Genomic DNA, 27,021 nt, shown 5'->3' with positions numbered 1-27,021 from the left:
ACTGACTGACTGACTGACTGATCTATCAACGCACAGCTCAAACTACTGGATGGATCGGGCTGAAATTTGGCATGCAGATAGCTATTATGACGTAGGCATCCGCTAAGAAAGTATTTTTGAAAATTCTACCCCTAAGGGGGTGAAATAGGGGTTTGAAATTTGTGAAGTCCACGCGGACGAAGTCGCGAGCATAGGCTAGTCTAAATATATAAAAGGAAAAGGTGACTGACTGACTGAGTGACTGACTGATCTATCAACGCACAGCTCAAACTACTGAATAGATTGCGCTGAAATTTGGCATGCAGATAGCTATTATGACGAAGACGTCCGCTAAGAAAGGATTTTTGAAAATTCAACCTCTAAGAGGGTGAAAAAGGGGTTTGAAATCTGTGTAGTCCACGCGGACGAAGTCGCGGGCATAAACTGTGAAGCATAATATTTTAAGTTTTACTTCCAGGAAAAGCTTTCTATTTTAGGGTTCCGTACTTCAAAAGGAAAAAAGGAACCCTTGCAGGATCACTTCTTTGTCTGTCAAAATTTTGCAGGTAGGCTACGTCTTATAGCGGACGTAAGTCGTAATAACGGGAAAAATCTGAGAGCCGTGAATTGGTTATATCACAAAAAAAATTAAAATGTGTTCATGAACTAATAATTAGTATTTTCAATTTTCAAAGTAAGATATTAAGTGGGGTATCAAATGAAAAAGCTTTACCGGTGAATTGAAAAACAGATTTTTATATATTTTTATACATCATAGTGTTTGATTTACCTATCGTGTAAAATGTCGAAAAAAATACGGTAGTACGGAACCCTCGGTGCGCGAGTCAGACTCGCACTTGGCCGGTTTTTCTCGTATCATTTTCATAATCACCATCAACACATCGCCCGGCTAACTACTGAGCATGGGTCCCCTTTCTAAATGAGAAGGGTTTGACCAAAGTCCACCAAGCTGGTCAAGTGGCAGACTTCACACACCTTCGAGAAAATCATAAAGAATTCTCAGGCATGCAGGTTTCCTCACGATTTTTAGGGTTCCGTACCTCAAAAGGAAAAACGGAACCCTTATAGGATCACTTTGTTGTCTGTCTGTCTGTCTGTCGGTCTGTCAAGAAACCTACAGGGTACTTCCCGTTGACCTAGAATCATGAAATTTGACAGATAGGTAGATCTTATAGCTGACATTTGGGGAAAAATCTGAAAACCGTGAATTTAAGGTCACACAAAAAAAATTAAATTGTGGTCATGAACTAATAATTAGTATTTTCAATATTCGAAGTAAGATAACTATATTAAGTGGGGTATCATATGAAAGGGTTTTACCTGTCCATTCTAAAACAGATTTTTATTTATTTTTATGCATCATAGTTTTTGAATTATCGTGCAAAGTGTCGATAAAAAAACGACTATAGTACGGAACCCTCAGTGTGCGAGCCTGACTCGCACTTGGCCCGTTTTTTTTTGTAAAGTAGCTCGTCCGCAAACGTCAAGAGCGTCGTCTCACTGTATGTATTTACGCTGTGGTTACAGGGTAAGTGCATCGACCCATGATACCTTCGTACGAGTATTTTAGGTAGGTATCGGATACGCTACGTTTTACGGTTAAACTTAATGTTTTTTGTAACACATTACACATTCTGTATGCACCATAAAGTAATTTAACAATTAGTTACCATTTTTATGAGTTTAAATACGAACCAATTAATTATTATCTGTTCCAACCTAACAGTTCCATTATAGATTACATCATCTCTTGTTAGCCCGCTTCCATCATAGACTACATAAACAAAAATATAGTGCATTCAAAATAAACTGGCGTGTTTCCACTTGAGACCGTTTAGCAATAACAATAGGATTAAGTCGTGGCGAGTGAATTCAAAAGTATCAACACTGGTTGGTTTGCAACAAAATGGTTGAACCGGCTCGTTTAAAAATGAATGGGCTCTATGAGTGTTTGGTTTATTGGTTACCCTTGATTGTTTACGTGGCATGTTGAATGTAATCCTATTGTTATTGCTAATGCCGCTCTCAATTAGTGGAAACACGCCAGTTTATTTTGAATGCACTATACCACCAGGTGAGATTGCAGTCAAGGGCTATATAAATCGGCCAAGTGCGACTCGCATTCGCACATGAAAGGTTGCGTATCGTCATACAAGAAATAACATTTTTTATTTTTTTTAATTATCAAGGCGATAATTTTGAAATTATTATTATTATTCTTTTTTTTATTTATTAAATTCTTAGTATTTGTTGATATAGCGGCATTAGACAGACAGACGGACGGACAGCGGAGTCTTCGTAATAGGGTCCCGTTGTGTACGAAATCCCGATTTTTTTTAAATATCAAGAAAATTTTCATCAATTTAAAGGATAGCTAACTTACGCCAGGTAAAGTCGCCACCAGCCCAACATGCTGGTATTCACCATCCTCAGTGAAGATGGGACTTTGCCACCAGGTGCTGGGGTCGCCGTCCACTGCCAAGGTGGCAGGGTGCCTGCGGGCAGGTGAGCCTTCTGGGCCTTCGCAGACGTCACATGCCACGCCGCGCCTGCAGAAGAAACGGCTTTTAAATTGGCAATAATTCTTCTGTGAAGTTTTTAGGGTTCCGTACCTTAAAAGGAAAAACGGAACCCTTATAGGATCACTTTGTTGTCTGTCTGTCTGTCGGTCTGTCAAGAAACCTACAGGGCACTTCCCGTTGACCTAGAATCATGAAATTTGGCAGGTAGGTAGGTTTTATAGCAGACATTAGGGGAAAAATCTGAAAACCGTGAATTTGTGGTTACATCACACACAAAAAATTAAATTGTGGTCATGAACTAATAATTAGTATTTTCAACTTCCGAAGTAGATAACTATATCAAGTGGGTATCATATGAAAGGTCTTCATCTGTGCATTCTAAAACAGATTTATTCAATTATTTTTATGCATCATAGTTTTTGAATTATCGTGCAAAGTGTCGAAAAAATACGACTGTAGTACGGAACCCTCTTTGCGCGAGCGTGACTCGAACTTGGCCGGTTTTTTTTTTAAATCGGCATTTGTTGCGGGAGAGGTGTTTAGCCAGAAACTCTTGATAATATAGCCTTTTCAGAGTAGCTTATCGCTGTTAACTAGAATATTCTACTTACTTGAACGGGCGTAAAACTCTTGATGCTGCACCTTGCACGTGGCATTGGCATCCAAGGGTGCCACTTCAAGCGGCGCAAGCAGAACCAGCTCACTTCGCTCAGCATGGTACTACTTAACTAATCTACTGTACTTACTTTCCCGGCATTTATCTGCAGAACTCCTCTGCTACAGGCTCCCCGCACGTGGCATTGCAGTCACTGTGGACAAGGGCGCGACTCCGAGCAATGCGAGTAACAAGTAACAACGCGCTCGCCTCGCTCGCCACTACAACCTCGCTCAGCATTGTACTGCTCAACTAATCTACTGTACTTACTTCCCCGGTGTTTCCCTGCAGAACTCCTCCGCTCCATGCTCCCCGCACGTGGCATTAGCGGTCACTCTAGAGAAGGGCGCTACGTCAAGCGGCGCAGGCAGCAACCCGCTCGTCTCGCTCGCCACCGCCACTTCGCTTAGCGTTGTACTGCTCAAGCGATCCAAGACAGCACGACCTGTGAAAGATTACACACCTTGAAATTTTTTACGCTCGCTGCGCTCTTCTGTTCAAATCTTCCATATATATAAAAGGAAAAGGTGACTGACTGACTGACTGACTGACTGATCTATCAACGCACAGCTCAAACTACTGGACGGATCGGGCTGAAATTTGGCATGCAGATAGCTATTATGACGTAGACATCCGCTAAGAAAGGATTTTTGAAAATTCCTTTCCTAAGGGGGTGAAATAGGGGTTTGAAATTTTGTAGTCCACGCGGACGAAGTCGCGAGCATAAGCTAGTAATTCATAAGTAGATATATGTCATCAATGAAATAAATAAACTCAAATTTTGGGGTCTTGCTCAAAATATTTTGTATGTAGTATGCAATAGGTCGAAATGGCAATCGGGGTTTGAGGCGGGGGACGCCCAGCATACCCGCACGTCACCCGCGCTCGCCCGCATCGGGTTAGCGCAAAGGCTGCGCGGGTGTGAGAGGCGGCGGGGTGGGGGGAGTTTTTTTATTACACCCACATCCCTTTGGTTTCTACGCGGCATCGTACCGGAACGCTAAATCGCTTGGCGGCACGGCTTTGCTGGTAGGGTGGTAACTAGCCACGGCCGAAGCCTCCCACCAGACCAGACCAGAAATTTATTCATATGCATCTACCACTGGTTCGGAATGCCTTTCCTACCGGGAAGAACCAGCAAGAAACTCGGCGGTCGCTCATTGGACACCTACCTCCGAGTATTTTGATAAAAGCCTAAGCCACGTAGTGTTAAAAATCGGATGATAATATTATGTTGATAATAAGATAATCACAAATCGCGATAAAAATATTGTTTTCATTGACTTTATCGCTGTCTTTTGCAAAATATCTATTTTAAGAAGTAATTCTTAGGAAAATATTTTATCTATGCTTTTCCTATCTTGATTCTTGACACGTCAAATTGACACCTCAGCTGGTGAATTAAATTAGCATCTAACATCCCTGTAAAAAGTACTTGATAGCACAGATTTATTGATAGATAGACATCTAGTAGGTATTTATTGTAGTCAATCAAGTTTGGCTGTCAAGTATCAAAGTCGCCTGACCGTAGTGACATCGTAAGTTTGGCTGTCAAGTATCAAAGTCGCCTGACCGCAGTAACATCGGGTTCAAGCCATACTGCAAGTCATAATAGTTATGACACGATGTGGAATAAATCGCATACTTTACGACTCGTGCCGCAAGGAATTATAGTATTGCCACTGTTTAGCGATCATACAGTTCGGAAACATTCCGTATTTACGTAGAGCAAAAATAGCTTTAGCGGAGAAGCGGGCGCAGCACGTTGCAAACCGCTAACTTGCTTATTTCTAAACTTCGTAACGTGAACGAATGAAACTTAAAAAAAAAAGTTGAATAAGACACTGCTTTCTCTCTTTCTTGCCAGCTTGCATTGCACCTTAATTACGTTACAGTTCTGGAACTTTGCGCTATTTCTTTGATCATCATTCCTGAGGTTAAAAGGGAAGATTAAAATCGACTTATGCACATTTGTATTACTGTGATCTGATCACCATACCTCATTAGAAAGCTTAGAGTCACCCAGCGGGCGATGGAGAGCTCATATGCTTGGAGTTTCTCTACGTGAACAAATCAGAAATGAGGAGATCCGTAGGGGAACTAGAATATCGGTGATATTCATAGCTCAACAGGTTGCGAAGCTGAAGTGCCAATGGGCAGTTCGAAAATCCAATAGACTTTGGGGTCTCAAGTTGCTAGAATGGCACCGGCAATCACAGCGTTGGAGGACCTATCACAGAGTCCAAGGTGGAGAGAAAACATCAAACGAGTCGCAGGGAGCTGCTAGATTCACGTGGCTGACTGGCGTGTTGAAGTAAGTCCCTACAACTTACAAGAAACCAGTCCAGCTGTGTACGTCTATCGGTTGACGATGATGATGATTTGCATCTCATTTGATATGACCTAAATGATTGTTTTTAAAGAATAAAGAGAAAGCGGTTGCAACTAATAGGCAATATGGCTATTTCCCTACTGTACACTTGTCAAACAGTGGTATTATTATAGTATTTTGATGTTCAAAACGTAGCGGGAAGTGGCAACGGGTTAATTTTGCCCATTTTATCTAACGCTGTCGTAATATCTAACTGTTATGGCGTTAGGACTTCGTGGTCCAGACTCCAGATGCTGTAAAGACATCTTAATGTTCTAAGTATGGTTGGTATTGCTTTTAAGAAGTCTTCTACAATATCCTGCCATTAATAAATAATTTAGATAAAATATGGTAGGTATTTTACACCAAGGGAGAAAAAATCTAAAAATGTAATAAACAAGATAGTATTTAGCAATAAGCAATAGAGAAATTTCAGTTTATAAACTTACTAGATGATGCCGCGACTTCGTCCGCGTGGATTTAGGTTTTCTAAAATCACGTGGGAACTCTTTAATTTTCCGGGATAAAAAGTAGCCTATGTCCTTCCCCGGGATATAAGCTAACTCTGTACAAAATTTCATCCAAATCAGTTGAACGGTTGGGCCGTGAAAAGCTAGCAGACAGACAGACAGACAGACACACTTTCGCATTTATAATATTAGTATGAATATAATGAACTTTATAATTCATTTTAAACCATGACACCGTAGCCGCCATGTTAATTCCGACTGTGACGTCACATGGATTGAAATTTTAATGTATTTTACTAAGAAAACACCTTTGCTTTCCAATCCGTGTGACGTCATGACAGCTCATGTACCTAAAAAGATGGCGGGTAGCGTTTTTCCCTTCCCGATTGCAATATCGATCTGTCGCATACTATAAATTGATGTTGATTGGTACTATGTTAAACCTTCCCACAAGCCGCAACAACAACTGTATAAAGTTTCCAATCAATTGGTTAAATTATACACGAATGCATAGTAAGGTAAGGACCAGATAGACAGACATTCATTTTTATTATCTGAACTAGAATGAGCTGAACTAACAGGATTTGAACCCGAGAGCTTTCAGAGAATGCAACTTTGCGCCGCCATATTGTGCCTTCCTCAAAACCCAAAGGTCGTCAGAAATGCTAACAAAATATTCTCAGAATTTTCCGAGGACTTAATGAGCAGTTCGTTAAGAAAATATGCGTCCAAATTAAAATAAAATATAATTATTTGAAACATTTTAAGTTAGGTGTTTTCCACATTTATTAAAACCACAAATAGTTTTCCTTTAAAAGTGATTTTATATACTACTGCTATGAATTTTTTCACGTTTTTATATACTACCACTAGCTGATGCCCGCGACTTCGTCCGCGTGGATTTACGTAACTTTTTGATTTTCCGGGATAAAAAGTAGCCTATGTGTTAATCCAGGGTATAATCTATCTTCATTCCAAATTTCAGCCAAATCCGTCCAGTAGTTTTTTGGCTGATAAAGGGGGGGGAGGGGGGGGGCACTTGACTGTAATAAAAATTAGCACTTTAAAACATCATATTTTACGAACGGATCTAGAAATCAAAGATGATGTTCCCACACCCACAGTATTTTTAAAAGACCTATTCAACGATACCCCACGCGATGGGGTACACGAGAGAAAAAAAAATCATCCCCACTTTACATGTAGGGGAGCTAACCTTAAAAAATATTTATAACAATTTTATTTCAGCACTTTGTCGGCGTAATTAATATTTATACCCATGCCAAGTTACAGATTTCTAGCACTAATAGTCTCTGAGTTTAACCGAGGACGGACGGACGGACATGGCGAAACTATAAGGGTTCCTTGTTTATATAATACGGAACCCTAAAAATGGCTAAAATTTCCTTAGACGGTTCCCCTGTATCTCCTATGGTTTTAGATTTCCCCATAATGTCCCAGTTAAAAAACCCACTGCACCTATAAATAGATTCTCTATACAGTAGTTTTGCCAAGACCATTAATTTGACGATAATTAAGTGGTCCGATGTAGTTCGTTCACGATTCGCCCGTCAGGGGTGTGTCGGGGGCGCTGACCTGACACTGACAGCGGACAGCGCCCACTGCTCAGGGTTGCCACTGCGGAAGCCGTTCTAACATTAGCCCTTGTTGAGAAACGCGACTGCGAGATGACACAGCGCTCTCGTGCTTTAGTCGAGCTGGGTTGGTTGCCATCTTTTTCAGCCCTGCGTTCTGAATAGATGGTAAAGTTTGGACTTGTCTTAAAATATGTCATAACCCTTAAGTTCATCGTCATCGACCAATGGATGCCCGCTGCTGGACATAGGTCTCTTGTAGGAATTTCCACACGTCATCGTCTTGCGCCGCCGCTGTCCAGCGACTCCTTGCATCTCGTTTGATGTCGAGTACCTAGACTGGGAGGGTTTTTTAACGCTGTGGTTTCTGATGCGATGTCCAGCACCGTTACAGTTTGGACCCTGACGTCTTTCGTCTTTTCAAACTAAGTATAACCCTGCCCATTGCCACTTCAGCTTCGTAATAATTATCACCACTGTTTAGCTTACAGTTCTAGACCCATCGGTCTAGTATATTGGCAAAACATATGGCCAGGCATCCCTTCTCAAAGATAGTGCTAGGTGCCTCTTTGATTAGCTCCTGCGTCTGAGCGCTGATTGATTACTCAATGATTACCAGTACGTCAGCGCCGGACGTGGTAATGGCGGGTATTTGTTTAACCGTATTCCTGGTTAGGTTCTTATTAATAAACTGCCTCGTTACTCTAGTGGTTAACTTATTCTTCCACGGGTCAATAGGTAAGGACTGGGGTTCAGGATCGGGACACAAAAAGTTATTGGGTCTTCTGACAAGGAATTTTAAATTAAAAAAAAATCTTAGTAGGTACTTATAACTGCCCGGAGTTGGCGTCATGGAAGTCGAAGGCATTGAAGCCACGTACTTCGCAGAGGACGTAAATCCGTCAATAGGGATACTGGAGACTGGAGAGAGATCCTCTCCATGTATCTCCAGTATCATGTCATCAAAGTCAAATGATTAATTCAAAATAGGTATAACTCTTTTTGATGGTCAGATGTTGGATTTCTAAGATATAGTGGTGATAATTATTACGCAAACTTAAAACTAAAGCTACGAGGGTTCCAAACGCGCCCAGGTCTGAGAAGAGCCCACAACAAACTCAGCCGGGTATTCTTTTTATTATCACCACTTTACAAAATTATTGAAACTTATTAGAACTATCACAATCCGTTAAGCAACTCATTCCCAAGCTTGCTTATCATTTAAATAATCCTTTACATTGTAATACGATTTTTCAATTAGTTTACGTGTTATGAAAACTTTGAACTTATAGAATAGAATAGAATAGAATAGAATAAATTTTATTGCATTAACTGTGTAGGTACATTAGGTGTTATACTTGTTATAAAGTTCTAACAGTTTGCCACTTTGTGGCGTGCAATACTGGTTACATACAATTTTTTATTATTACAATTTTTAACTATTTTGTTTACTAGACATACTATACTTACATCAATAATTTTCATAAAAATACTCATTAACATTATAAAAGGCCTTACTAATTAACCAATTTCTTAATTTATTTTTAAACATATTGCCTTCTGTTTTTTTAATATTGAGTGGTAAATGATTAAAATTTTTAATACCAAATGCAAATGCGCTTTTTGAGAAAGTGTAGCAGTTATTTTGGGGTACAATTATGTTGTATTTATATTTTGTACGCAAGTTGTCTCTTTTTGTGTTATTTCCCACAAAATACTCAGTGTTGTTTCTAATAAATATACTTGTTGAGAGACATCTCCAATATGTCTTTTGGAAGCTTATTATAAAAACTTATAGATTTCAAACAGCATCAACTCATCAGTAGCGCTGAATAGGCAGAAGACAACATTCGGTATATTATATCTTTACCAAAGAGCCTCTGATTCTAGGTAAGTATACGTTAGTTATGTAGAGTCACTAAACTTTTCGTTAAACACACCTTATTGAATGTCATTTCCGGCGGATAATCTAATCTTGTATGACATTTGGAAAAACAATTCGATACCTAGGTACTTAGGCCAAACCTATTTTCCCTTTTTGGATATCATTGTTTTTTAACTCCTTTAATGAAAGTAGAAAACTGGGGTACCCCTTATCTAGTTATTTATTTATGATCCTCTTATGTTAATATTACTTGTCAATATACGTTTCACTTATATACAAACAGAAACTTGGGAGGGTCTCTGAATGTTTTTTCGCTATCGTATAGAATGGGATGCGGAATAAAAGAGGAGAAAATTCTGAGTTAATAAATAACTACCCATATTATAAATGCGAGAGTGTATTTGTTTGTTGGTTTGTTGTTTTGTTAGTTTGTCGGTTTGTCCTTCAATCACGTCGCAACGGAGCAACGGATTCACATGATTTTTTGCATGGGTATAGTTTAAGATCTGGAGAGTGACACAGGCTACTTTTTATCCCGGAAAATCAAAGAGTTCCCACGGGATTTTTAAAAACCTAAATCCACGCGTACGAAGTCGCAGGCATCGGCTAGTATAAATTACTTATTAAACAAAACAAAAGAAAACGAAAACAATTTTACATTTCAGCTTTACAACAAAGAGGAGTCTAGTCGAATTTTTTTTTTAAATTCAGATACAAGTTAGCCCTTAACTGCAATCTCACCTGGTGGTAAGTGATGATGCTGTCTAAGATGAAAGCGGGCTAACCTGAAAGGGGTATGGTAGTTTTTAAAAACCCATGCCCCTTTGGTTTCTACACGGCATCGTACTGGGACGCTAAATCGCTTGGCGGCACGGCTTTGCCGGTAGGGTGGTAACTAGCCACGGCCGAAGCCTACCACCAGACAAACAAGACAAAGTTTTGCGTCACTCTCGCTTTTGAACAACGTATGCATAGGTAAAAAATCTTCTTTTAAATTATAATTTCGCGTATGTACATTTATTTTAGTCATAATATGCGAATATTACCTATAAAGCAAAGGTTCCGTCTAGCTTTTTCCTCAAGTCTGTGACCATGTCACAAAGGTCAAAGCCCACTCTGCTACGCAGAATGCAGTTTTGTGACAGCAGACGGCCTGCGGTTCGGCTGCGGTTCCCTGGACCACACACAGACTATTGTGATGAATAGATATTACTACAAGACCCGCAAATTGCTATTGCGGAACCATGTCTCATTAACATCGAAATGACCTCATTTTGACGTCAGCCAAAATAAAAATATACTATCAGCTCGAAACTGCAGTCTAGTGCTGACGTCACTAAAATGGCAGCCATTAGCAGGAGTTATACCTAGCAAAAATCCCAAAACCAAAATTCAGCGTACTTTTAACGAATTTATAAGCACTAAGTACTAGCCCGGGAAAAGGCCAACTTTATAGGTGCGTTTATTCTTATAACACCCTTATAGTACTGTACTCCTGCTGAATTAGATTTACAACTAAGTATAATGAAATATTATAATATGTATATGAAATATAAACGGGTGCCCACTTCGAGCTTATTCGAGCCTCAATAGCTCAACCGGTATAGGAGTTGACTGAAAACCGAAAGGTCGACGGTTCAAACCCCGCCCGTTGCACTATTGTCGTACCTACTCCTAGCACAAGCCTGACGCTTAGTTGGAGAGGAAAGGGGAATATTTGTCATTTAACATGGCTAATATTCTTTAAAAAAAAAAAACTTTTTTTGCATGATAGAATAACATCATCATCATAATCATGTAAAAAAAAAGTTTAAATACTCAGCTCTATTGTTTAAGGTCATTATAAAAATGTATGGAACATAATCTGATATGTTATTATTTTCTTGCAAGTGCGTGTCACAGATCGTTTGCGCTCGAGTTTCGCGGCGCAACTGCATTTTGGACCACACGCAGTATGACGCCCGGTGGTTTTTGATTTTTTTTTGATTTTTTTTTATTCAGATACAAGTTAGCCCTTGACTGCAATCTCACCTGGTGGTAAGTGATGATGCAGTCTAAGATGATAGCGGGCTAACCCGGAAGGGGTATGGCAGTTTTTATTAAACCCATACCCCTTTGGTTTCTACACGGCATCGTACCGGAACGCTAAATCGCTTGGCGGCACGGCTTTGCCGGTAGGGTGGTAACTAGCCACGGCCGAAGCCTCCCACCAGACCAGACCAGAAATTTAGAAATTATAAAATTCCAAACCCCTGCCAGGAATCGAACCCGGGACCTCCCACTATTAAGACCGCAGCGCTCACCACTGCGCCAGGGAGGTCGTCAAATTGATGATGATTAAACTAAAGTGACTGCGGCACCTGCCAAGTGCCAAGCATGCAACGGACGTAAGGTTCTGAATATGGGATCTGCAACTTGATTATGCCATGTACTTATTATCGACAGAAATAACTGTTCTGAAAATCTATTCTATATTTTATAATTTTTATAGTGGTTCACCTACACTTGAAGGAAATTTCTAAATAATTTTAAATACACATCAAAAATTGCGAACCGGCAGGAATCGAACCCGCGTCTCCTGGGATCGCGCCCGACGCTCTAACCACTAAGCTACAGCCCGCTTACTGCCAGTGACGAAATTTGTAATGTGTATGCTCACTCAGTACTGAAGCGACTGTTTCTGCCATCTAGTAGCGACATCTTTTCGACATGCTTCAGTACTGAGTGAGCATACACATTACAAATTTTGTCACTGGCAGCTAAAAGTGTAGAAAGGTAAGGTAAACTTGTACGAACCGTGTGTGCTGTAGCACTTATATACAAACTCAACAGAATAGAAACACTATCAACTCCTGCGCAGGGGAAGCGGTGGCTAGTGTAAACACACCACTTATTTCCACTAAGGAAACGCTTGCCCCTTGTTTGTTCTTACTTTACCGACACTTAGGTAGGGTGACCATGCGTTTCTAAAAGATTATCATCGCCGGCCCGCTTCTGAACACGAACCTCCTCTCAGAACGAGAAGGGGTTTTTTTTCAAATATTTATATTGCCAAAAAACAGTAATTACAAAACAATTACTAATTAAATATAGTAACATACTTATTAATAGATAAAACATTACCGCAAAAATACATCCATACTAATATTATAAATGCGAAAGTGTGTCTGTCTGTTTGTCTGCTAGATTTTCACGGCCCAACCGTTCAATCGATTTTGATGAAATTTGGTACAGAGTTAGCTTATATCCCGGGGAAGGACATAGGCTACTTTTTATCCCGGAAAGTTAAAGATTTCCCACGGAATTTCAAAAACTTAAATCCACGCGGACGAAGTCGCGGGCATCATCTAGTACTTTATAAAAGTTATAAGCAGAACAGTAACAAGATAGTAAAGTACTTATACATTATCGTAAAAAAAAGAGAAAGCAGCAATAATTTGCTAACAAAAAAAAGAAAACTTTGCAGTTTTCCTACACTGTTAAAGCAAGTGATTTTTAATTGCTTAAAACGCACATAATATAACTTCCGACAAGACGTGTGACGTGCCTGGAATCGACCCCCCGATCTTCCGAATAGGAGGCGAACGTCGTAACTACTAGGCTATCACGACTTTAAAGTTTTAAAGTTACAAATATAAACTTAAAATATTGATCAGAGACTTGTTGAATAAAAAGTTATATTCATGTACAAAGTGCATTTGAATCGTCAAGTTAATATAGCCCTACATACAAAACTTCCATTTGAGAAGTAAATACAGTACACGGCAGAAAATAATATACATCGACCTTTAGAAGGAGATAGCGGATTCGTAGAACATTGTATCTGTCGTCGAGACCGACAAAACGTCATAATAAAATATCTTGAAAATATTAAATTTGAAACTGTCAAACTGTGTCTGTCCTTTTCATATTACACTAGTAAGAAGAGGATCCGAATACTCTAAAATTTAGTTGTGCTCAGAATCAGTACCAATGAATTTTGAAATAAGAAACTCCTATGAAACTAGAACGCATGGTTACTCTACTCTGAGGGCGCGCTACGTACAGTTAATATTACTTTAGAAACCACGTATTGTTTAAAAATATCTGCCAACAAGTAATTCTAAATTGCTTCCTCTTTAGCGCTCGCTTCCTACAAGGCTGGAGTGTTTGACAGGTGCTCATTAATAAAGAACAACAAAGCAGAAGATACTTAAAAAGTTCTAAAATAGTCTGTTATTTATTTTTAGCATTGTTTTAATTATTAAAAAACCGGCCAAGTGCGAGTCAGGCTCGCTCACCGAGGGTTCAGTCTAGTACAGTCGCATGTTTTCGACATTTTGCACGATAATTCAAAAACTATGATGCATAAAAATAAATAAAAATCTGTTTTAGAATGCTTAGGTGAAGACCTTTCATATGATACCCCACTTGATATTGTAGTTATCTAACTTCGAAAATTGAAAATCCTAATTATTAGTTTATGACCACAATTTTTGTGTGTGTGATATAACCACAAATTCACGGTTTTCAGACTTCCCCCCTAATGTCAGCTACAAGACCTACCTACATGCCAAATTTCATGATTCTAGGTCAACGGGAAGTACCCTGTAGGTTTCTTGACAGACAGACGGACAGACAGACAGATAACAAAGTGATCCTATAAGGGTTCCGTTTTTCCTTTTGAGGTAAAAATCCCTCCTTAAAAATGGCGAGCAAACGAGCAGGCGGATCACCTGATGTTAAGTGATTAACGCCGCCCATGAACATTTGCAGTACCAGAGAAATCACCAATGCGTGGCCGGCCTTTCAGGAATTTGTTGGTACGCCCCTTGAATAACCCCATGTTGTAATCTAATAGGAACACCGCTGAAGGGAGTTGATTCCACAGTTTGCATGTGCCTGGAAAAAAGGATCTGGCACAACGGGTTGTCGAAGTGCACCAGACACCCAGGTGGTTGTGAGGGTAGGTTAGGAATAAATATGACAGATGGGTTGTCAAAGTAAAATAATAAATTAGTGCATGCCTGATGCTCGTGTTTACTTGACACCTCCTTACATGGCGCAGCCGTTAAATGAAAAAGTGTATTGTAGTTTAAATATGGAAAGTGTATTATCACCGCCGTCTGCGTTTTGCTTCGATAAAAATGCATCAGATGCATGGAGCCTCAATGAGAAGTGGATAAAATGGAAGCGAAGCTACGAGATATACAGTAAAGCGTGCGAGATAACCAAGAAGCCAGTGGAAATTCAAGTGAATATTCTGTTGCATGTGGTGGGTGAGCAGTTTCGAGATATTTTGGATCGTTCGCCAGATAAATGTACGACTGTTGAACACGCTTGGAAAACGTTAGATGAGCAATTTCAAACAAAACATAAAATTATTAAAAACTAGCTGATCCCCGCGGCTTCGCCCGCGTATATTTAGGTTTTTAAAGATCCCGTATAGCCTATGTCACTCAGGAATAATGTAGCTTTCTACTGGTGAAAGAATTTTTAAAATCGGTTCAGTAGTTCTAAAGATTACCCCCTACAAACAAACTTAACGACATTACCTCTTTATATAATACAACGGGCCGTGCAGCAGAAATCGTAATATTTTAATTTCGCCATAACTTCAAAACCAAACGTCCAATTTTAATCATTCAAAGACCAAATATTATCTCCATAAACTGTTCTTAGTGATGAAATCATTTATTTTGATAAGGATTAATAGCATGAGTAAAATAAACGCGTTTAAATGTAGTTCAAAAAAAAATCAAGATTTTTAAATAAAAAAATGGTTGCTGTGCCTCACTCGACATAGATGGGTATAGTGTGTCGCGGACTTTTTTGTAGATATTTATAAGATCTACAATTAATTAGAACATTTTATGGTTCTATCTTTTATAGTTTAGGCAGCGTACGCAAAATAAGTAACTTTTCTGGTTGATTTTTTACACCTTGTGTCCGAAAAACCCAAATATCTTACGGAACCCTATTTTTTTCCAAAATTAAATATAGCCTATGTTACTCGTGGATAATGTAGCTTTCGAATGGTGAAAGAATTTTTAAAATCGGTCCAGTAGTTTTTGAGCCTATTCAGTACAAACAAACAAACATACAAACAAAGTTTTCCTCTTTATAATATTAGTGTAGATCAATATTACTTATTATCCTTCCTTTTTAAACAAAAAAAAAACAAAATACAAACACTCACCATTCATTTTGACAATAATAATTCATGCGAGGGCGAGCTTTCCGATGCGAGGTTGTCATCCTAGCACCTTGGGACCCCAAACGTTAACCTGAGTAGTATTACTCTTATACTACTTACTGTTACCGCTATACTGCTATGGAATTCTCTCCCCTTGGATATCAAACAGTCTCAATCACTATCTATTTTTAAAACAAAATTGAAGCTATTTTATTTATCCTCCATTTGATGTGTTTATTTATTTTTACTTTTATTCCACTTATCTGTCGTCTATTCCTCTCTTATTTACTGTTGTATTTTCATTTATATATATATATATATATATATATATATATATATATATATATATATATATATATATATATATATATATATATATATATATACATACGTATATTATGTGTATTTACTTTATTTAATCAGTACACCCCTTCCGCTTTCTTTAATTTTTATAATATCCTCTACCCTAAGGTTGCCTGGAAGAGATCGCTATTTTAGCGATAAGGCCGCCTATTGTACATGCTGTATTTGTTATATGTCTATTGTTTTTGTTTTGGTGTACAATAAAGCATATTTTACTTTACTTTACTTTTACTTAGGTTAGTTTATAACCTTGAATCGTACGGACGTTCAAAATGGGTCCCCCGAGTATAAAAACTGAAAACTGTGACTCGTGGGAGCGAGGCTGGTGAGGCTGCCCATATGCGATGTAAGCTCATTAGTACACGCCAAATATGGACATCAGCTCTTTTTATGACTCCCCGATAGCCGATTCGATTCTATAACGATTCGATCGGACGATTCTATCGTTTGTTTTTTAGGGTTCCGTATCTCCAGCGGGGTGATAGCCTAGTGGTTACGACGTTTGGGAGGTTGAGGGTTCGATTCCGGGCACGCACTTCTAATTCAGAGTTAATCTAATAGCTGATGCGGTTCTTTAACGAATCGATAGGAAGATTCTATCGTTTGTTTTTTAGGGTTCCGTATCTCCAGCGGGGTGACCGCCTAGTGGTTGCGACGTTCGCCTCCTATTCGGGTGGCCAGGGGTTCGATCCCGGGCACGCACCTCTAAATCAGAGTTATGTGCGTTTTAAGAAATTAAACGTCACTCGCTTAAACGGGTAAGGAAAATATGATGAGGAAACCATGCCTGAGAGTTCTCAATGATGTGTGAAGTCTGCCAATCCGCACTTGGCCAGCGTAGTGGACTATGGCCAAACTCTTCTCATACTGAGAGGAGACCTTTTCTCAGTAGTGGGCCGGTAATGGATTGATCATGATGATAATTATGATCTCCAAAGCAAAAAGGAACCCTTGTAGGATCACTTCGTTATCTGTCTGTCTGACAAGACCCGTAAAAGTAATCAAATGGTTTTCCTTTGACCTAGAATCATGAAATTTGGCAAGTAGAACAAGCAAAGGAGAAAAAAACCATGAATTTTTGGTTAAATCACAAAAATTCAAAATTATTATTTCTTGCACGGAACAACTCGCACTTGATAGGTTTTTTCAAATAATATAATGAAGCTTCTAAGTTACCTTGTAAGTAGTTGTATTTACAGTTTGTTAGGTCTCTTAACAAGCGCATAGGAGTATGAAATAGCGATAAATTATACAACATAACATCCTATTAGTGATTGTGAGTCAAAGATTTTTATCTCCTGAAGATGTTTCTGCAAAGTGTGTGTATGTACCACACAGCGAATTCAACCTCAAGAGTACGCATATACAAGGTTTTGCAGTTAGCAGACAGGCAGACAGACACACACTTTCGCATTTATACCTACATTAGTATTGATCTTACAAACCTTCTCAGACCTGGGCGCGTTTGGAACCCTCTTAGCTTTACTTTTAAGTACGTATTAATTATCACCACTATATCATCTTACAAATTAAAATTTTGACCATCAGAAAGCCTAAAATTTTACCTATTCTAAATAAATAATTTGAGTTTGAGTTTGAAACTTCTTCCTTAGTTGAAAACGAGAAGTAGGAACAAAACCACAAGTGCAATCATCAATGACACTGGCAATCTATCTCTCACATACACTCACTCTTCACACACACCCACTCTACTCACACACACCCACTCTACTCATACACACCCACACGCAATACTCGTCGCAATCACTGCTAAATCGACAAGCGACATCGATTCGCAAGAGTGCGCATCGATGCATCATGCGAGGCAGGGTAATTTATAGCAGTTCGACATTCCCGCGTTCTTTGCCCATTATCTCAATTCTCAAGTCAAAGCATTGAAAGACGATACATACGATACATACATACGATACGAAGAGATATTACACAGGTTACGAGTATTGATACTGTAAGAACTCTATTGACAACCTTTTCTTCAAGATAACTAACTATCTACACTTTTTATTTCACCCAAACGCAGTACTCGTCGCAATCGACAAGCGACATCGATTCGCAAGAGTGCGCATCGATGCGTCATGCGATGCAGGGTAATTTATAGCAGTTCGACATTCCCGCGTTCTTTGGACATTGTCTCGACTCCGAGTCAAAGCAATGAAGGACATATTTCTTATGTGACGTCGCGTTCGTCGAGCAACATACTCTACCCTACTGACATACTTTTCTCCAAGATAAATAAAAATAAAAATGCTGTCAATTTGAAAATCTATTATAATTTTTAGTCGGTGGCGCGCGGTACTGTTGTAGAAAAAGGAGGGTGGAATGAGGCCAAAAAGCTCTTCAGACCACTCCCTATTATAAACACGCATAGAGAGCTTTTATAAAATATCAAAAATCTGGCTCGCCGGCTCTCTCTCTCTCTATAGCACTATATTCCACGGACAATGTAGTTTAAAAAAAAAGAATATTAGCCATGTTTATCATGACAAATATTCCCCTTTCCACTCCAACTAAGCGTAAAGCTTGTGCTATTAGTAGGTTGTAGGCAATCTCGAGTTCCGTCTTCTACATAAGGATCAGTGGCTCGGCTATCCCGCTATCCACTTATAGATGTAACTCCTATCTAGCAGACATTCCTCGCCTGCGACGTATATGGAGGATTGTATGGAGTTTTGCCGTGATGTACTGCACAAAATAAGTTTCAGACTGTCTTTCGAGTAAGTTCTATAAAAAGACTCAAAAATCATTATACCTGTAGTATCTAAATATGTATAAAAGGAAAAGGTGACTGACTGACTGATCGGATCGGATCGGGCTGAAATTTGGTATGCAGATAACTATTGTGACGTAGGCATCCGCTAAGAAAGGATTTGTGAAAATTAAACACCTAAGGGGTTGAAATAGGGGTTTGAAATTTTTGTAGTCCACGCGGACAAAGTCGCGGGCATAAGCTAGTAAATAATAAGAAAAGAATAGTCATCAGGCTCAGATCTCAGTTTAAATATTAAAATTGAAGTAAATAATATACATAGATATTATAAAGAATTGTTCAGATCCATAAGTAGATATAAATGACAAAATATGGTCAAGCGAACAAAGCGTCTTTTTTTGTGGTATCATATCAGTAATCATCAGTACCTGTCTTCGTTTTTGCTCGCGTTCTGGTTACACCCTGTATAATAAGTAGCGCAATAAATGGGCTGAACGGGCCGACACGCATAGATGCGCCGCGGGCGCCGGCGCCCGTAGCACCCGCGTCTGGGTCGACAAGGGTGTAACTAGGTGATAGATGCCGTTCCATTGTTGTGTTCAGAGGGATATTATCTATCTACGCTCCGTTGCCTTCGACTCTATCTGTGTCGCGTTTAAATTGTTCACTACCATTTTAATCGACTGCAATAAAACGAAGATTCTCGGATGAATTTTATTCAATGATCAATCGTTATATTTTGATGGTCGTCTATTATTGACAGTCATGGTGCTTTTCTATTGATCCAATTCTAACTCTCTCTTTTGATTAATTTTTACTTTTAATAAGGACTCTTGTGATGCTTTAGATTTTTAGTCTTTTACAGGTTTGCACTAGCCTACTCGATTGACTTGATCTGATTCTTGCTTGCTAGATTTTAAAATGATCTTTTTGAAATTTTCTTACGAGGTTTCAGTTTCGTCTTTTATTCATTATTCATTATTATTGTCTTCAGGATTATAATTCTTCAAAGTTTTCTTGTTTTTACAGTCAAAAATAATATTTTTATCCACTAGTATTTCAGACTAGATGATGACTGCGACTTCTTCGACTCTTTAATTTTCCGGGATAAAAAGTAGCCTATGCCTTCCCAATGATATAAGCTAACTCTATACTTACCAAATTTCATCAAAATTGCTTAAACTGTTGGGCTGTTAAAAGCTAGCAGACAGATAGACAGACAGACAGACTTTCGCATTTATAATATTAGTATAGATACTGTAGTAGATGTGACCAGTGACCACATCATGTAAAATCTTATTTCATGAAAGCGCTAAAATTAGGAATAGGATCTAAAACAAAGGACGAAATTAGAAATTAAAAGTAGTAATTAACTTTATGGACGACTCCACATAACAATGGACAATAAGTTTAAGGCATTCGAAACCGAAAAACTAGGCAGCAAATATTGAATTTTGTCGACTAGAACATAGAGCTGCTTTTAGCTTAAAAATTTGAAACTTTACAGCGTCCCGAGAATAACGAAAGCCATAAAATTTGCCACAAAGCGCTTTTACGAGCTGAGAATTCAGATTTGAGTTTACGAGTATGAATGGTCTCCATCGATATAAATGACAAGATATGGCCAAGCGAACAAAATTTTTTTTAACCAAATAAATCAGAGCCACCTGATACTAATGAACGACCCGTTTGAAATCCAGACGTCACTGAGGTTGCATTGGTGTTAAAGCACCACTGAGTCGGTGCCATTTTGTTTGTTCAATAGCCCTGTCCATACGAAGTAATATATAAGTTAATGATGGTCTGTGATGCGATACGCAAACTTGGCGCTGCGTCTCTTGTGCGTAGAATTTGACACTTTTTGAAACGTAAACGAGGTGATTTTAAATGATGCGTCCAGTGATTTAAATCTGCAAAAGGAACTTGATGAGTCTTGGACTGTTCACTGTAGTAATAAAATGATGTGATTGCCAACTCGACCTATCGCATTCCTCATCCCGTACAGACAGATATTGAAATAAAATAATTGTTAAAATCCTTGTAATATAAAAAATATGTACCTGCATAGGTACTGAATAAGTATGCAGGTACATAACATACAAAAAGAAAAAAAAATCTCCAAAGATTTTTTTATTCAGATACAAGTTAGCCATTGTCTGCAATCTCACCTGATGGTAAGTGATGATGCAGTCTAAGATGGAAGCGGGCTAACCTTGAAGGGGTATGGCAGTTTTTATTAAGTCCATGCCCCTTTGGTTTCTACACGGCATCGTATAGCCGGAATGCCAAATCGCTTGGCGGCACGGCTTTGCCGGTAGGGTAGCCACGGCCGAAGCTTCCCACCAGACCATGCCAGAAATTTAGAAATTATAAAATTCCAAACCCCTGCCAGGAATCGAGCCCGGGACCTCCCACTAATAAGACCACAGTGCTTATCATTGCGCCAGGGAGGTCGTCAAAATTCGAATAAATTATAATAACGCAGAACTCTACAAAATATCTTGGAAAAGTAAAACCAACGCTCTTCTCGGAAAGAATATGGGGCATTTAGCATACCAGAGAATTTTGAATAATTAGTTAATACTTACTAAAAAAAATAAAATTATAGGTAACACGATATTCAAAGACTCTGAAATAGGAATTTTTGCGGGATAACTTTAAGAAAAAACTATTTTGAATTTGAATGAGAATGCTTATTTTTACGCCTTTGAAATAGATCTAAGTTCGAATAGCGACACCACAATTAGTTAGCAAAGTAGCCAACCAGCCAGAGTGGCTGTTACCTGGCGATGCCCGCTGCGAGGGCAAGCATGCGCCATTAAAGTGGACACTTCATTAACAATTTATGGCCATTTTGGGTCTTTGTGGCCACCGACCGTACATAACCGTGACAAATGTCCACTAGAATTTATTTAAGAGTCGGCAACATCTTTTGTTTATTTCTAAAAGTTGTTTTTCTTTACTAATATTGCCTGTTTCGTCTTATTGTAAACCACTAGCGACCTTTCGCATTTCAGTCTGTTCTAAATTAGTGTTAGACTGCAATGTCACCTGAAGTACGTTAGTACTATTATAATGGTGTTATTATAGACTACGTTCGAGCGTACTTACCTTGAAGTTTATTTTTTCTGCTAGATTCCCTTTTTTGGATTCCGTACCACAAAAGGAAAAAAGGAACCCTTATAGGATCACTTTGTTGTCTGTCTGTCTGTCCGTCTGTGTGTCAAGAAACCTACAGGGTTCTTCCCGTTGACCTAGAATCATGAAATTTGGCAGGTAGGTAGATCTTATAGCTGACATTTGGGGAAAAATCTGAAAACCGTGAATTTAGGGTTAGATCACACAAAAAAATTTAAATTGTGGTCATGAACTAATAATTAGTATTTTCAACTTTCGAAGTGAGTGACTATATCAAGTGGGGTATCATATGAAAGGTCTTCACCTGTACATTCTAAAACAGATTTTTATTTATTTTTATGCATCATAGTTTTTGAATTATCGTGCAAAATGTCGAAAAAATACGACTGTAGTACGGAACCCTCATTGCGCTAGCCTGACTTGCACTTGACCGGTTTTTGGATTCCGTACCTCAAAAGGAAAAAAGGAACCCTTATAGAATCACTTCGTTGTCTGTCGTGTCTGTCAAGAAAACCTATAGGGTACCTACTTCCCGTTGACCTAGAATCATGAAAAATGTAAATAATTGAGTTCCACAAGTAATAGATGGTTAGGTAAGGGTTTTAATTATTTACCTACGTCAACTTTTAGAGCCTCAACAGCTCAACCGGTAAAGGAGTGGACTGAAAACCGAATGATCGATGGTTCAAACCCCGCCCGTTGCACTATTGTCGTACCTACTCCTAGCACAAGCGTGAAGCTTAGTTGGAGAGGAAAGGGGAATATTAGTCATTTAACATGGCTAATATTCTTTAAAAAAAAAAAAAACTTAAAATTAAAGGTAGGTACGCCGTTCAATTTAAAAAAGACTAAGTACAGGGGTTCCAAACGCGCTCCGATCAAGGAAGAAGCCCACGAAAAATTTGCCTAATATCATAATTAGTATCCTTATCACCACGTTGATGATTAGGATACAAAAAAAAATGTGAAATACTTTCATATTTTTGGCAAATAATCTGGATGTTACAACTTAGGTACTACAGAAGGTCCCAGATATCAGCTCTAAGTATCTAATCTTTTAACTTTATTGGTCATTTTTTACAATGAGAGGCTTGTGCCCAGTGCAAGTGAAGTGATACTCGTAGAATTGGCCGTTACTTTACTTTTTTACGACTACAATTTATATGTTTATCCTACCAAAGGGATAAACACTAACAAAATGTCATTCGAGGTTTCCGGCCCTTAAATAACTATTTAATAGCTGTGACCGCCGATTTGAGCCCAGCCCGGGCTTTTGTATAAAAAACCGGCCAATGGTGAGTCAGGCTCGCGCACCGAGAATTCCGTACTGCAGTCGTATTTTTTCGTCATTTTGTACAATAAATCAAAAACTATTCAGCATAAAAATAAATAAAAATCTGTTTCAGAATGCACAGGTCAAGCCCTTTCATATGATACCCCACTTGGTATAGGAATCTTACTTTGAAAGTTGAAAATACTATTTATCTGTTCATTAACATATTTTAATTTTTTTTCCCTGATGTAACCACAAATTCGCGGTTGTCGAATTTTTCCCCTTACGTGTGCTATTAGACCCAGCTACCTGCCAAATTTCATAATTCTAGGTCAACGGGTCTAAGATTCTTGACGTCTGTCTAGACAGACAGACGGACAGACAGATAGGTAGACAACATAGTGATCCTATAAGGGTACCGTTTTTTTTTTTTGTATTCAGATACAAGTTAGCCCTTGACTGCAATCTCACCTGGTGGTAAGTGATGATGCAGTCTAAGATGATAGCGGGCTAACCTGGAAGGGGTATGGCAGTTTTTAATAAACCCATGCCCCTTTGGTTTCTACACAGCATCGTACCGGAACGCTAAATCACTTGGCGGCACGGCTTTGCCGGTAGGGTGGTAACCAGCCACGGCCGAAGCCTCCCACCAGACCAGACCAGAAATTTAGAAATTATAAAATTCCAAACCCCTGCCAGGAATCGAACCCGGGACCTCCCACTATTAAGACCACAGCGCTCACCACTGTGCCAGGGAGGTCGTCAAGAGGTACGGAACCCTAATAACCTTATTGTTGTGGTGCTGTACGATGGTGTTCTCTTCTATGTTCACTCCTTTGAGGTCCTATTTAATGTTGGCGGACCAATAGAGGACACAATAGAGGACACAATAGAGGACACAATAGGGTCTTGGACTGTACCTAGTAATAAAATGAAGTGATAATATTTTGTATAGTGGTAGTTTATGGGGGCCAGAAGAGAATAATTTAAAAAAAATCATGATTATTATTAATATGAACGTCACGCTGTACGGGTGGAGAAAAATTAATGACGTCACGACCCATAAGACATATTTTTTTAATTTTTAGAGTTCCGTACATCAAAAGGAAAAACGGAACCCTTATAGGATCACTTTGTTGTCCGTCTGTCTGTCAAGAAACCTACAGGGTACTTCCCCTTGACCTAGAACCATGAAATTTGGTTGGTCATATAGGACAAGTAAAGGAATAAATCCGAAAACCGTGAATTTGTGGTTACATCACAAAAAAATATGTGTTCATGAACAAATAATTAGTATTTTGAAAAGTAATATAACTATACCTATAATATAAAGGGTTTTACATGTACATTCTAAAACTGATTTTTATCTACTTTTATGCATAATAATTTTTGATTTATCGTTCAAAATGTCGAAAAAAAACACTCGAGTACGGAACCCTCGATGCGCGAGTCTGACTCGCACTTGGCCGGTTTTATTACTCTAATGAGCTAACATCAGCAAAAAAGTGTTCCTCTGAAGGAGCACAATAGCTGCAGTTAGATTGATTATAGCGGTCAGTTGTTCGCGCTATAGACGGCGACGCTATAGCACTATAGCGCGGCGCTATTGTGCCGCGTATGGCGCGCGTGCTCGTTATCGCGCGCCATATTAGGCACCGGCACCGGCGCCTGCTTCCGAAGTCCGAACCTGACCTAACACATCAAACGATCCCGGCACGGAGACGATGAGAGTTCTATGAGGTATCCTTGAATTGAAGGTACGCTTACACGGGCTATTGAAAATTTCCGCAATTCTGGGCAATTTGGTCTTTGGACTCCACCACCAAACCATATTTACAGCAATACTTACCTGAAAATTTCAGCAATGTCATGCGAAATAATTGCTTTTTTTTATTCATTATAGGTATACGCTTGACCACAATCACACCTGCCCCCCTAGCATGGGCAGGAGACAAAAATTTTAGCCCCCAATTATATCCACCGACGAGGGATAAAATTTACTTGTCCACCTCTCAAAGCACGGCAACAGGGGAGAGGAGAAGTTTATCCCTAATTCGTGGACAATTTTATCCTCGACATTAGACGTGGGTTTAAGTTTATTCTCATAGAACTTAAAAATCAAAACATGTCTCGCGGTACCTGTTGGGTTTAGGTTATGTTTGGGTTGTGTTTGGGTTATGTTTGGGTTGTGTTTGTGTTATGTTTGGGTTGTGTTTGGGTTATGTTTGGAATATGGTTGGAGACCCCAACATAAACCCAACATAGGTCCCAAATACCAATTACCATTAACCCAATAAATGTAAAGGAAAAGATCCAAAAACCGAAAAGTCCCCCGTTTTATTCACTGTGGATAATTATATCCACCCGTGAGCCCATGCTCGGAGAGTGGATAAAGCTGTCGGAGGGGATAAAGATTTTATCCTTTCCCCGGGGAGAAAATTATATCCCCGCCCATGCTAACCCTGCTGATGGGAAGTGATGATGTGGCCTAAGATGGGACGCGTTTACCTAGAAGATGCTTATTCACTGTGGGTTGTAATTGGTAGGAAACACGTATCGCGGAAGAGTATTCTAAACCTTAGCCATACGTATGAGGAATGATGACGCAAAACGTTTCGTGCGTGTAGATGGAATGTCGACGCGACGACATAAGGATGGAAACTCGCCCGACGTCTTGCGGTTCGGTGGTAAAATGGTGAAGGGGGGACAAGATCGAAAAGTTCCTGAGCACACTCTCCGAAATATATCCTATAAAACACTGATAACTCGGCGACCTTGCGGCGGTGATCGAGACTTTGAAGTTTCGCCAGTAAACGGGAGTCTTCGCCTATGAGTCTCCTAGCTCGACGATCAAAAGCATCCAGTACAGTTAGTACAAGATTGAACAATGCATTTATCGTTTATCGTTTCGTTTACTCCTCACGGTCAATGTTTACGTATTGTCCGGCAGTATGAGTTGGCCATAACAGTCAGTATTGGACTCATCGAGTAAAAGAAATAGTAAACGTGATGGTCCAACTCTCGCCACAATTTGTCTCTCTTACACGTTCGCAAAAAAAGGGGGACAGATATACGCTGCCATTTTGTTGAGTTTGGCATTTATTATTTCGTTTATTGACGTTTTTGACAGATTGACAATGACAGATTGACAGCGTGACAATGACAAACAAGTGACAGTCCACCACTTAGTCTATGGTGTGTGTGTCTATGGTAATTTGTCTAAGATCACTAAAAACCTCAAGAAACTTGTGTCCAGAGCCAAATTTTCATCAGATTAAAAAAAAAGTTACCGCTTTCTAGTCTGTTACTCTGTCATTGTCAGTAAAAAAATAAATCAAAACAAACCAACGAAACCAACATAACCTTTTATCATAACTGAAACTGAGAGTTGAGACTGAAACAAACGGAACAATCGCTTTAGTTTTAACTAGAAAACTGAAGTTTTACTGATTATTAGGTATATATTATTGTACGTAATACAACTTTGTAGAAACAACTTCGACAAGGAAGCTGACAGAAAAATAAGCTGGGCTGGGCAGCATTTGGAAAATTGCGTCAAGTCTTCAATTCGTCGATACCCCAAAGCCTAAAGACGAAAGTCTTTAATGAATGTGTCCTACCTGTGATGACGTATGGTGCTGAAACGTGGACACTGACAGTTGGCCTTGTCCACAAGTTCAAAGTCGCTTAGCGGGCTATGTTGGGTAACTCTGAGGGACAAAATCCGTAACAACGAAATCCGTTGGATGACCAGAGTGACTGACATAGCCCAACGAATTAGAAATCTGTACTGGCAGTGGGCAGGCCACGTCTGCCGCAGAACCGATGGGGCAGACGTGTTCTGAAGTG

At 39.2% G+C, this 27,021-nt stretch overlaps 1 protein-coding gene across 1 annotated transcript in view; it reads right to left on the bottom strand.

Moving 5' to 3' along the window:
- The window catches only part of wb (wing blister), a 222,021-nt gene that overhangs the window by 152,968 nt on the left and 42,032 nt on the right, over positions 1-27,021 (bottom strand). The window contains exons 2-3 of the mRNA XM_069501061.1: positions 3,448-3,622; positions 2,384-2,549 (exon numbers count right to left, since the gene is read on the bottom strand). Of these exons, the coding sequence (XP_069357162.1) occupies positions 2,384-2,549; positions 3,448-3,622 (341 nt within the window). The remainder of the gene's footprint in view (positions 1-2,383; positions 2,550-3,447; positions 3,623-27,021) is intronic.

This window comes from Maniola hyperantus, chromosome 1 (assembly GCF_902806685.2).
Source record: "Maniola hyperantus chromosome 1, iAphHyp1.2, whole genome shotgun sequence".
Classification (NCBI taxonomy): Eukaryota; Metazoa; Arthropoda; class Insecta; order Lepidoptera; family Nymphalidae; genus Maniola; species Maniola hyperantus.
This window is presented reverse-complemented; position numbering and strand designations above follow the sequence as displayed.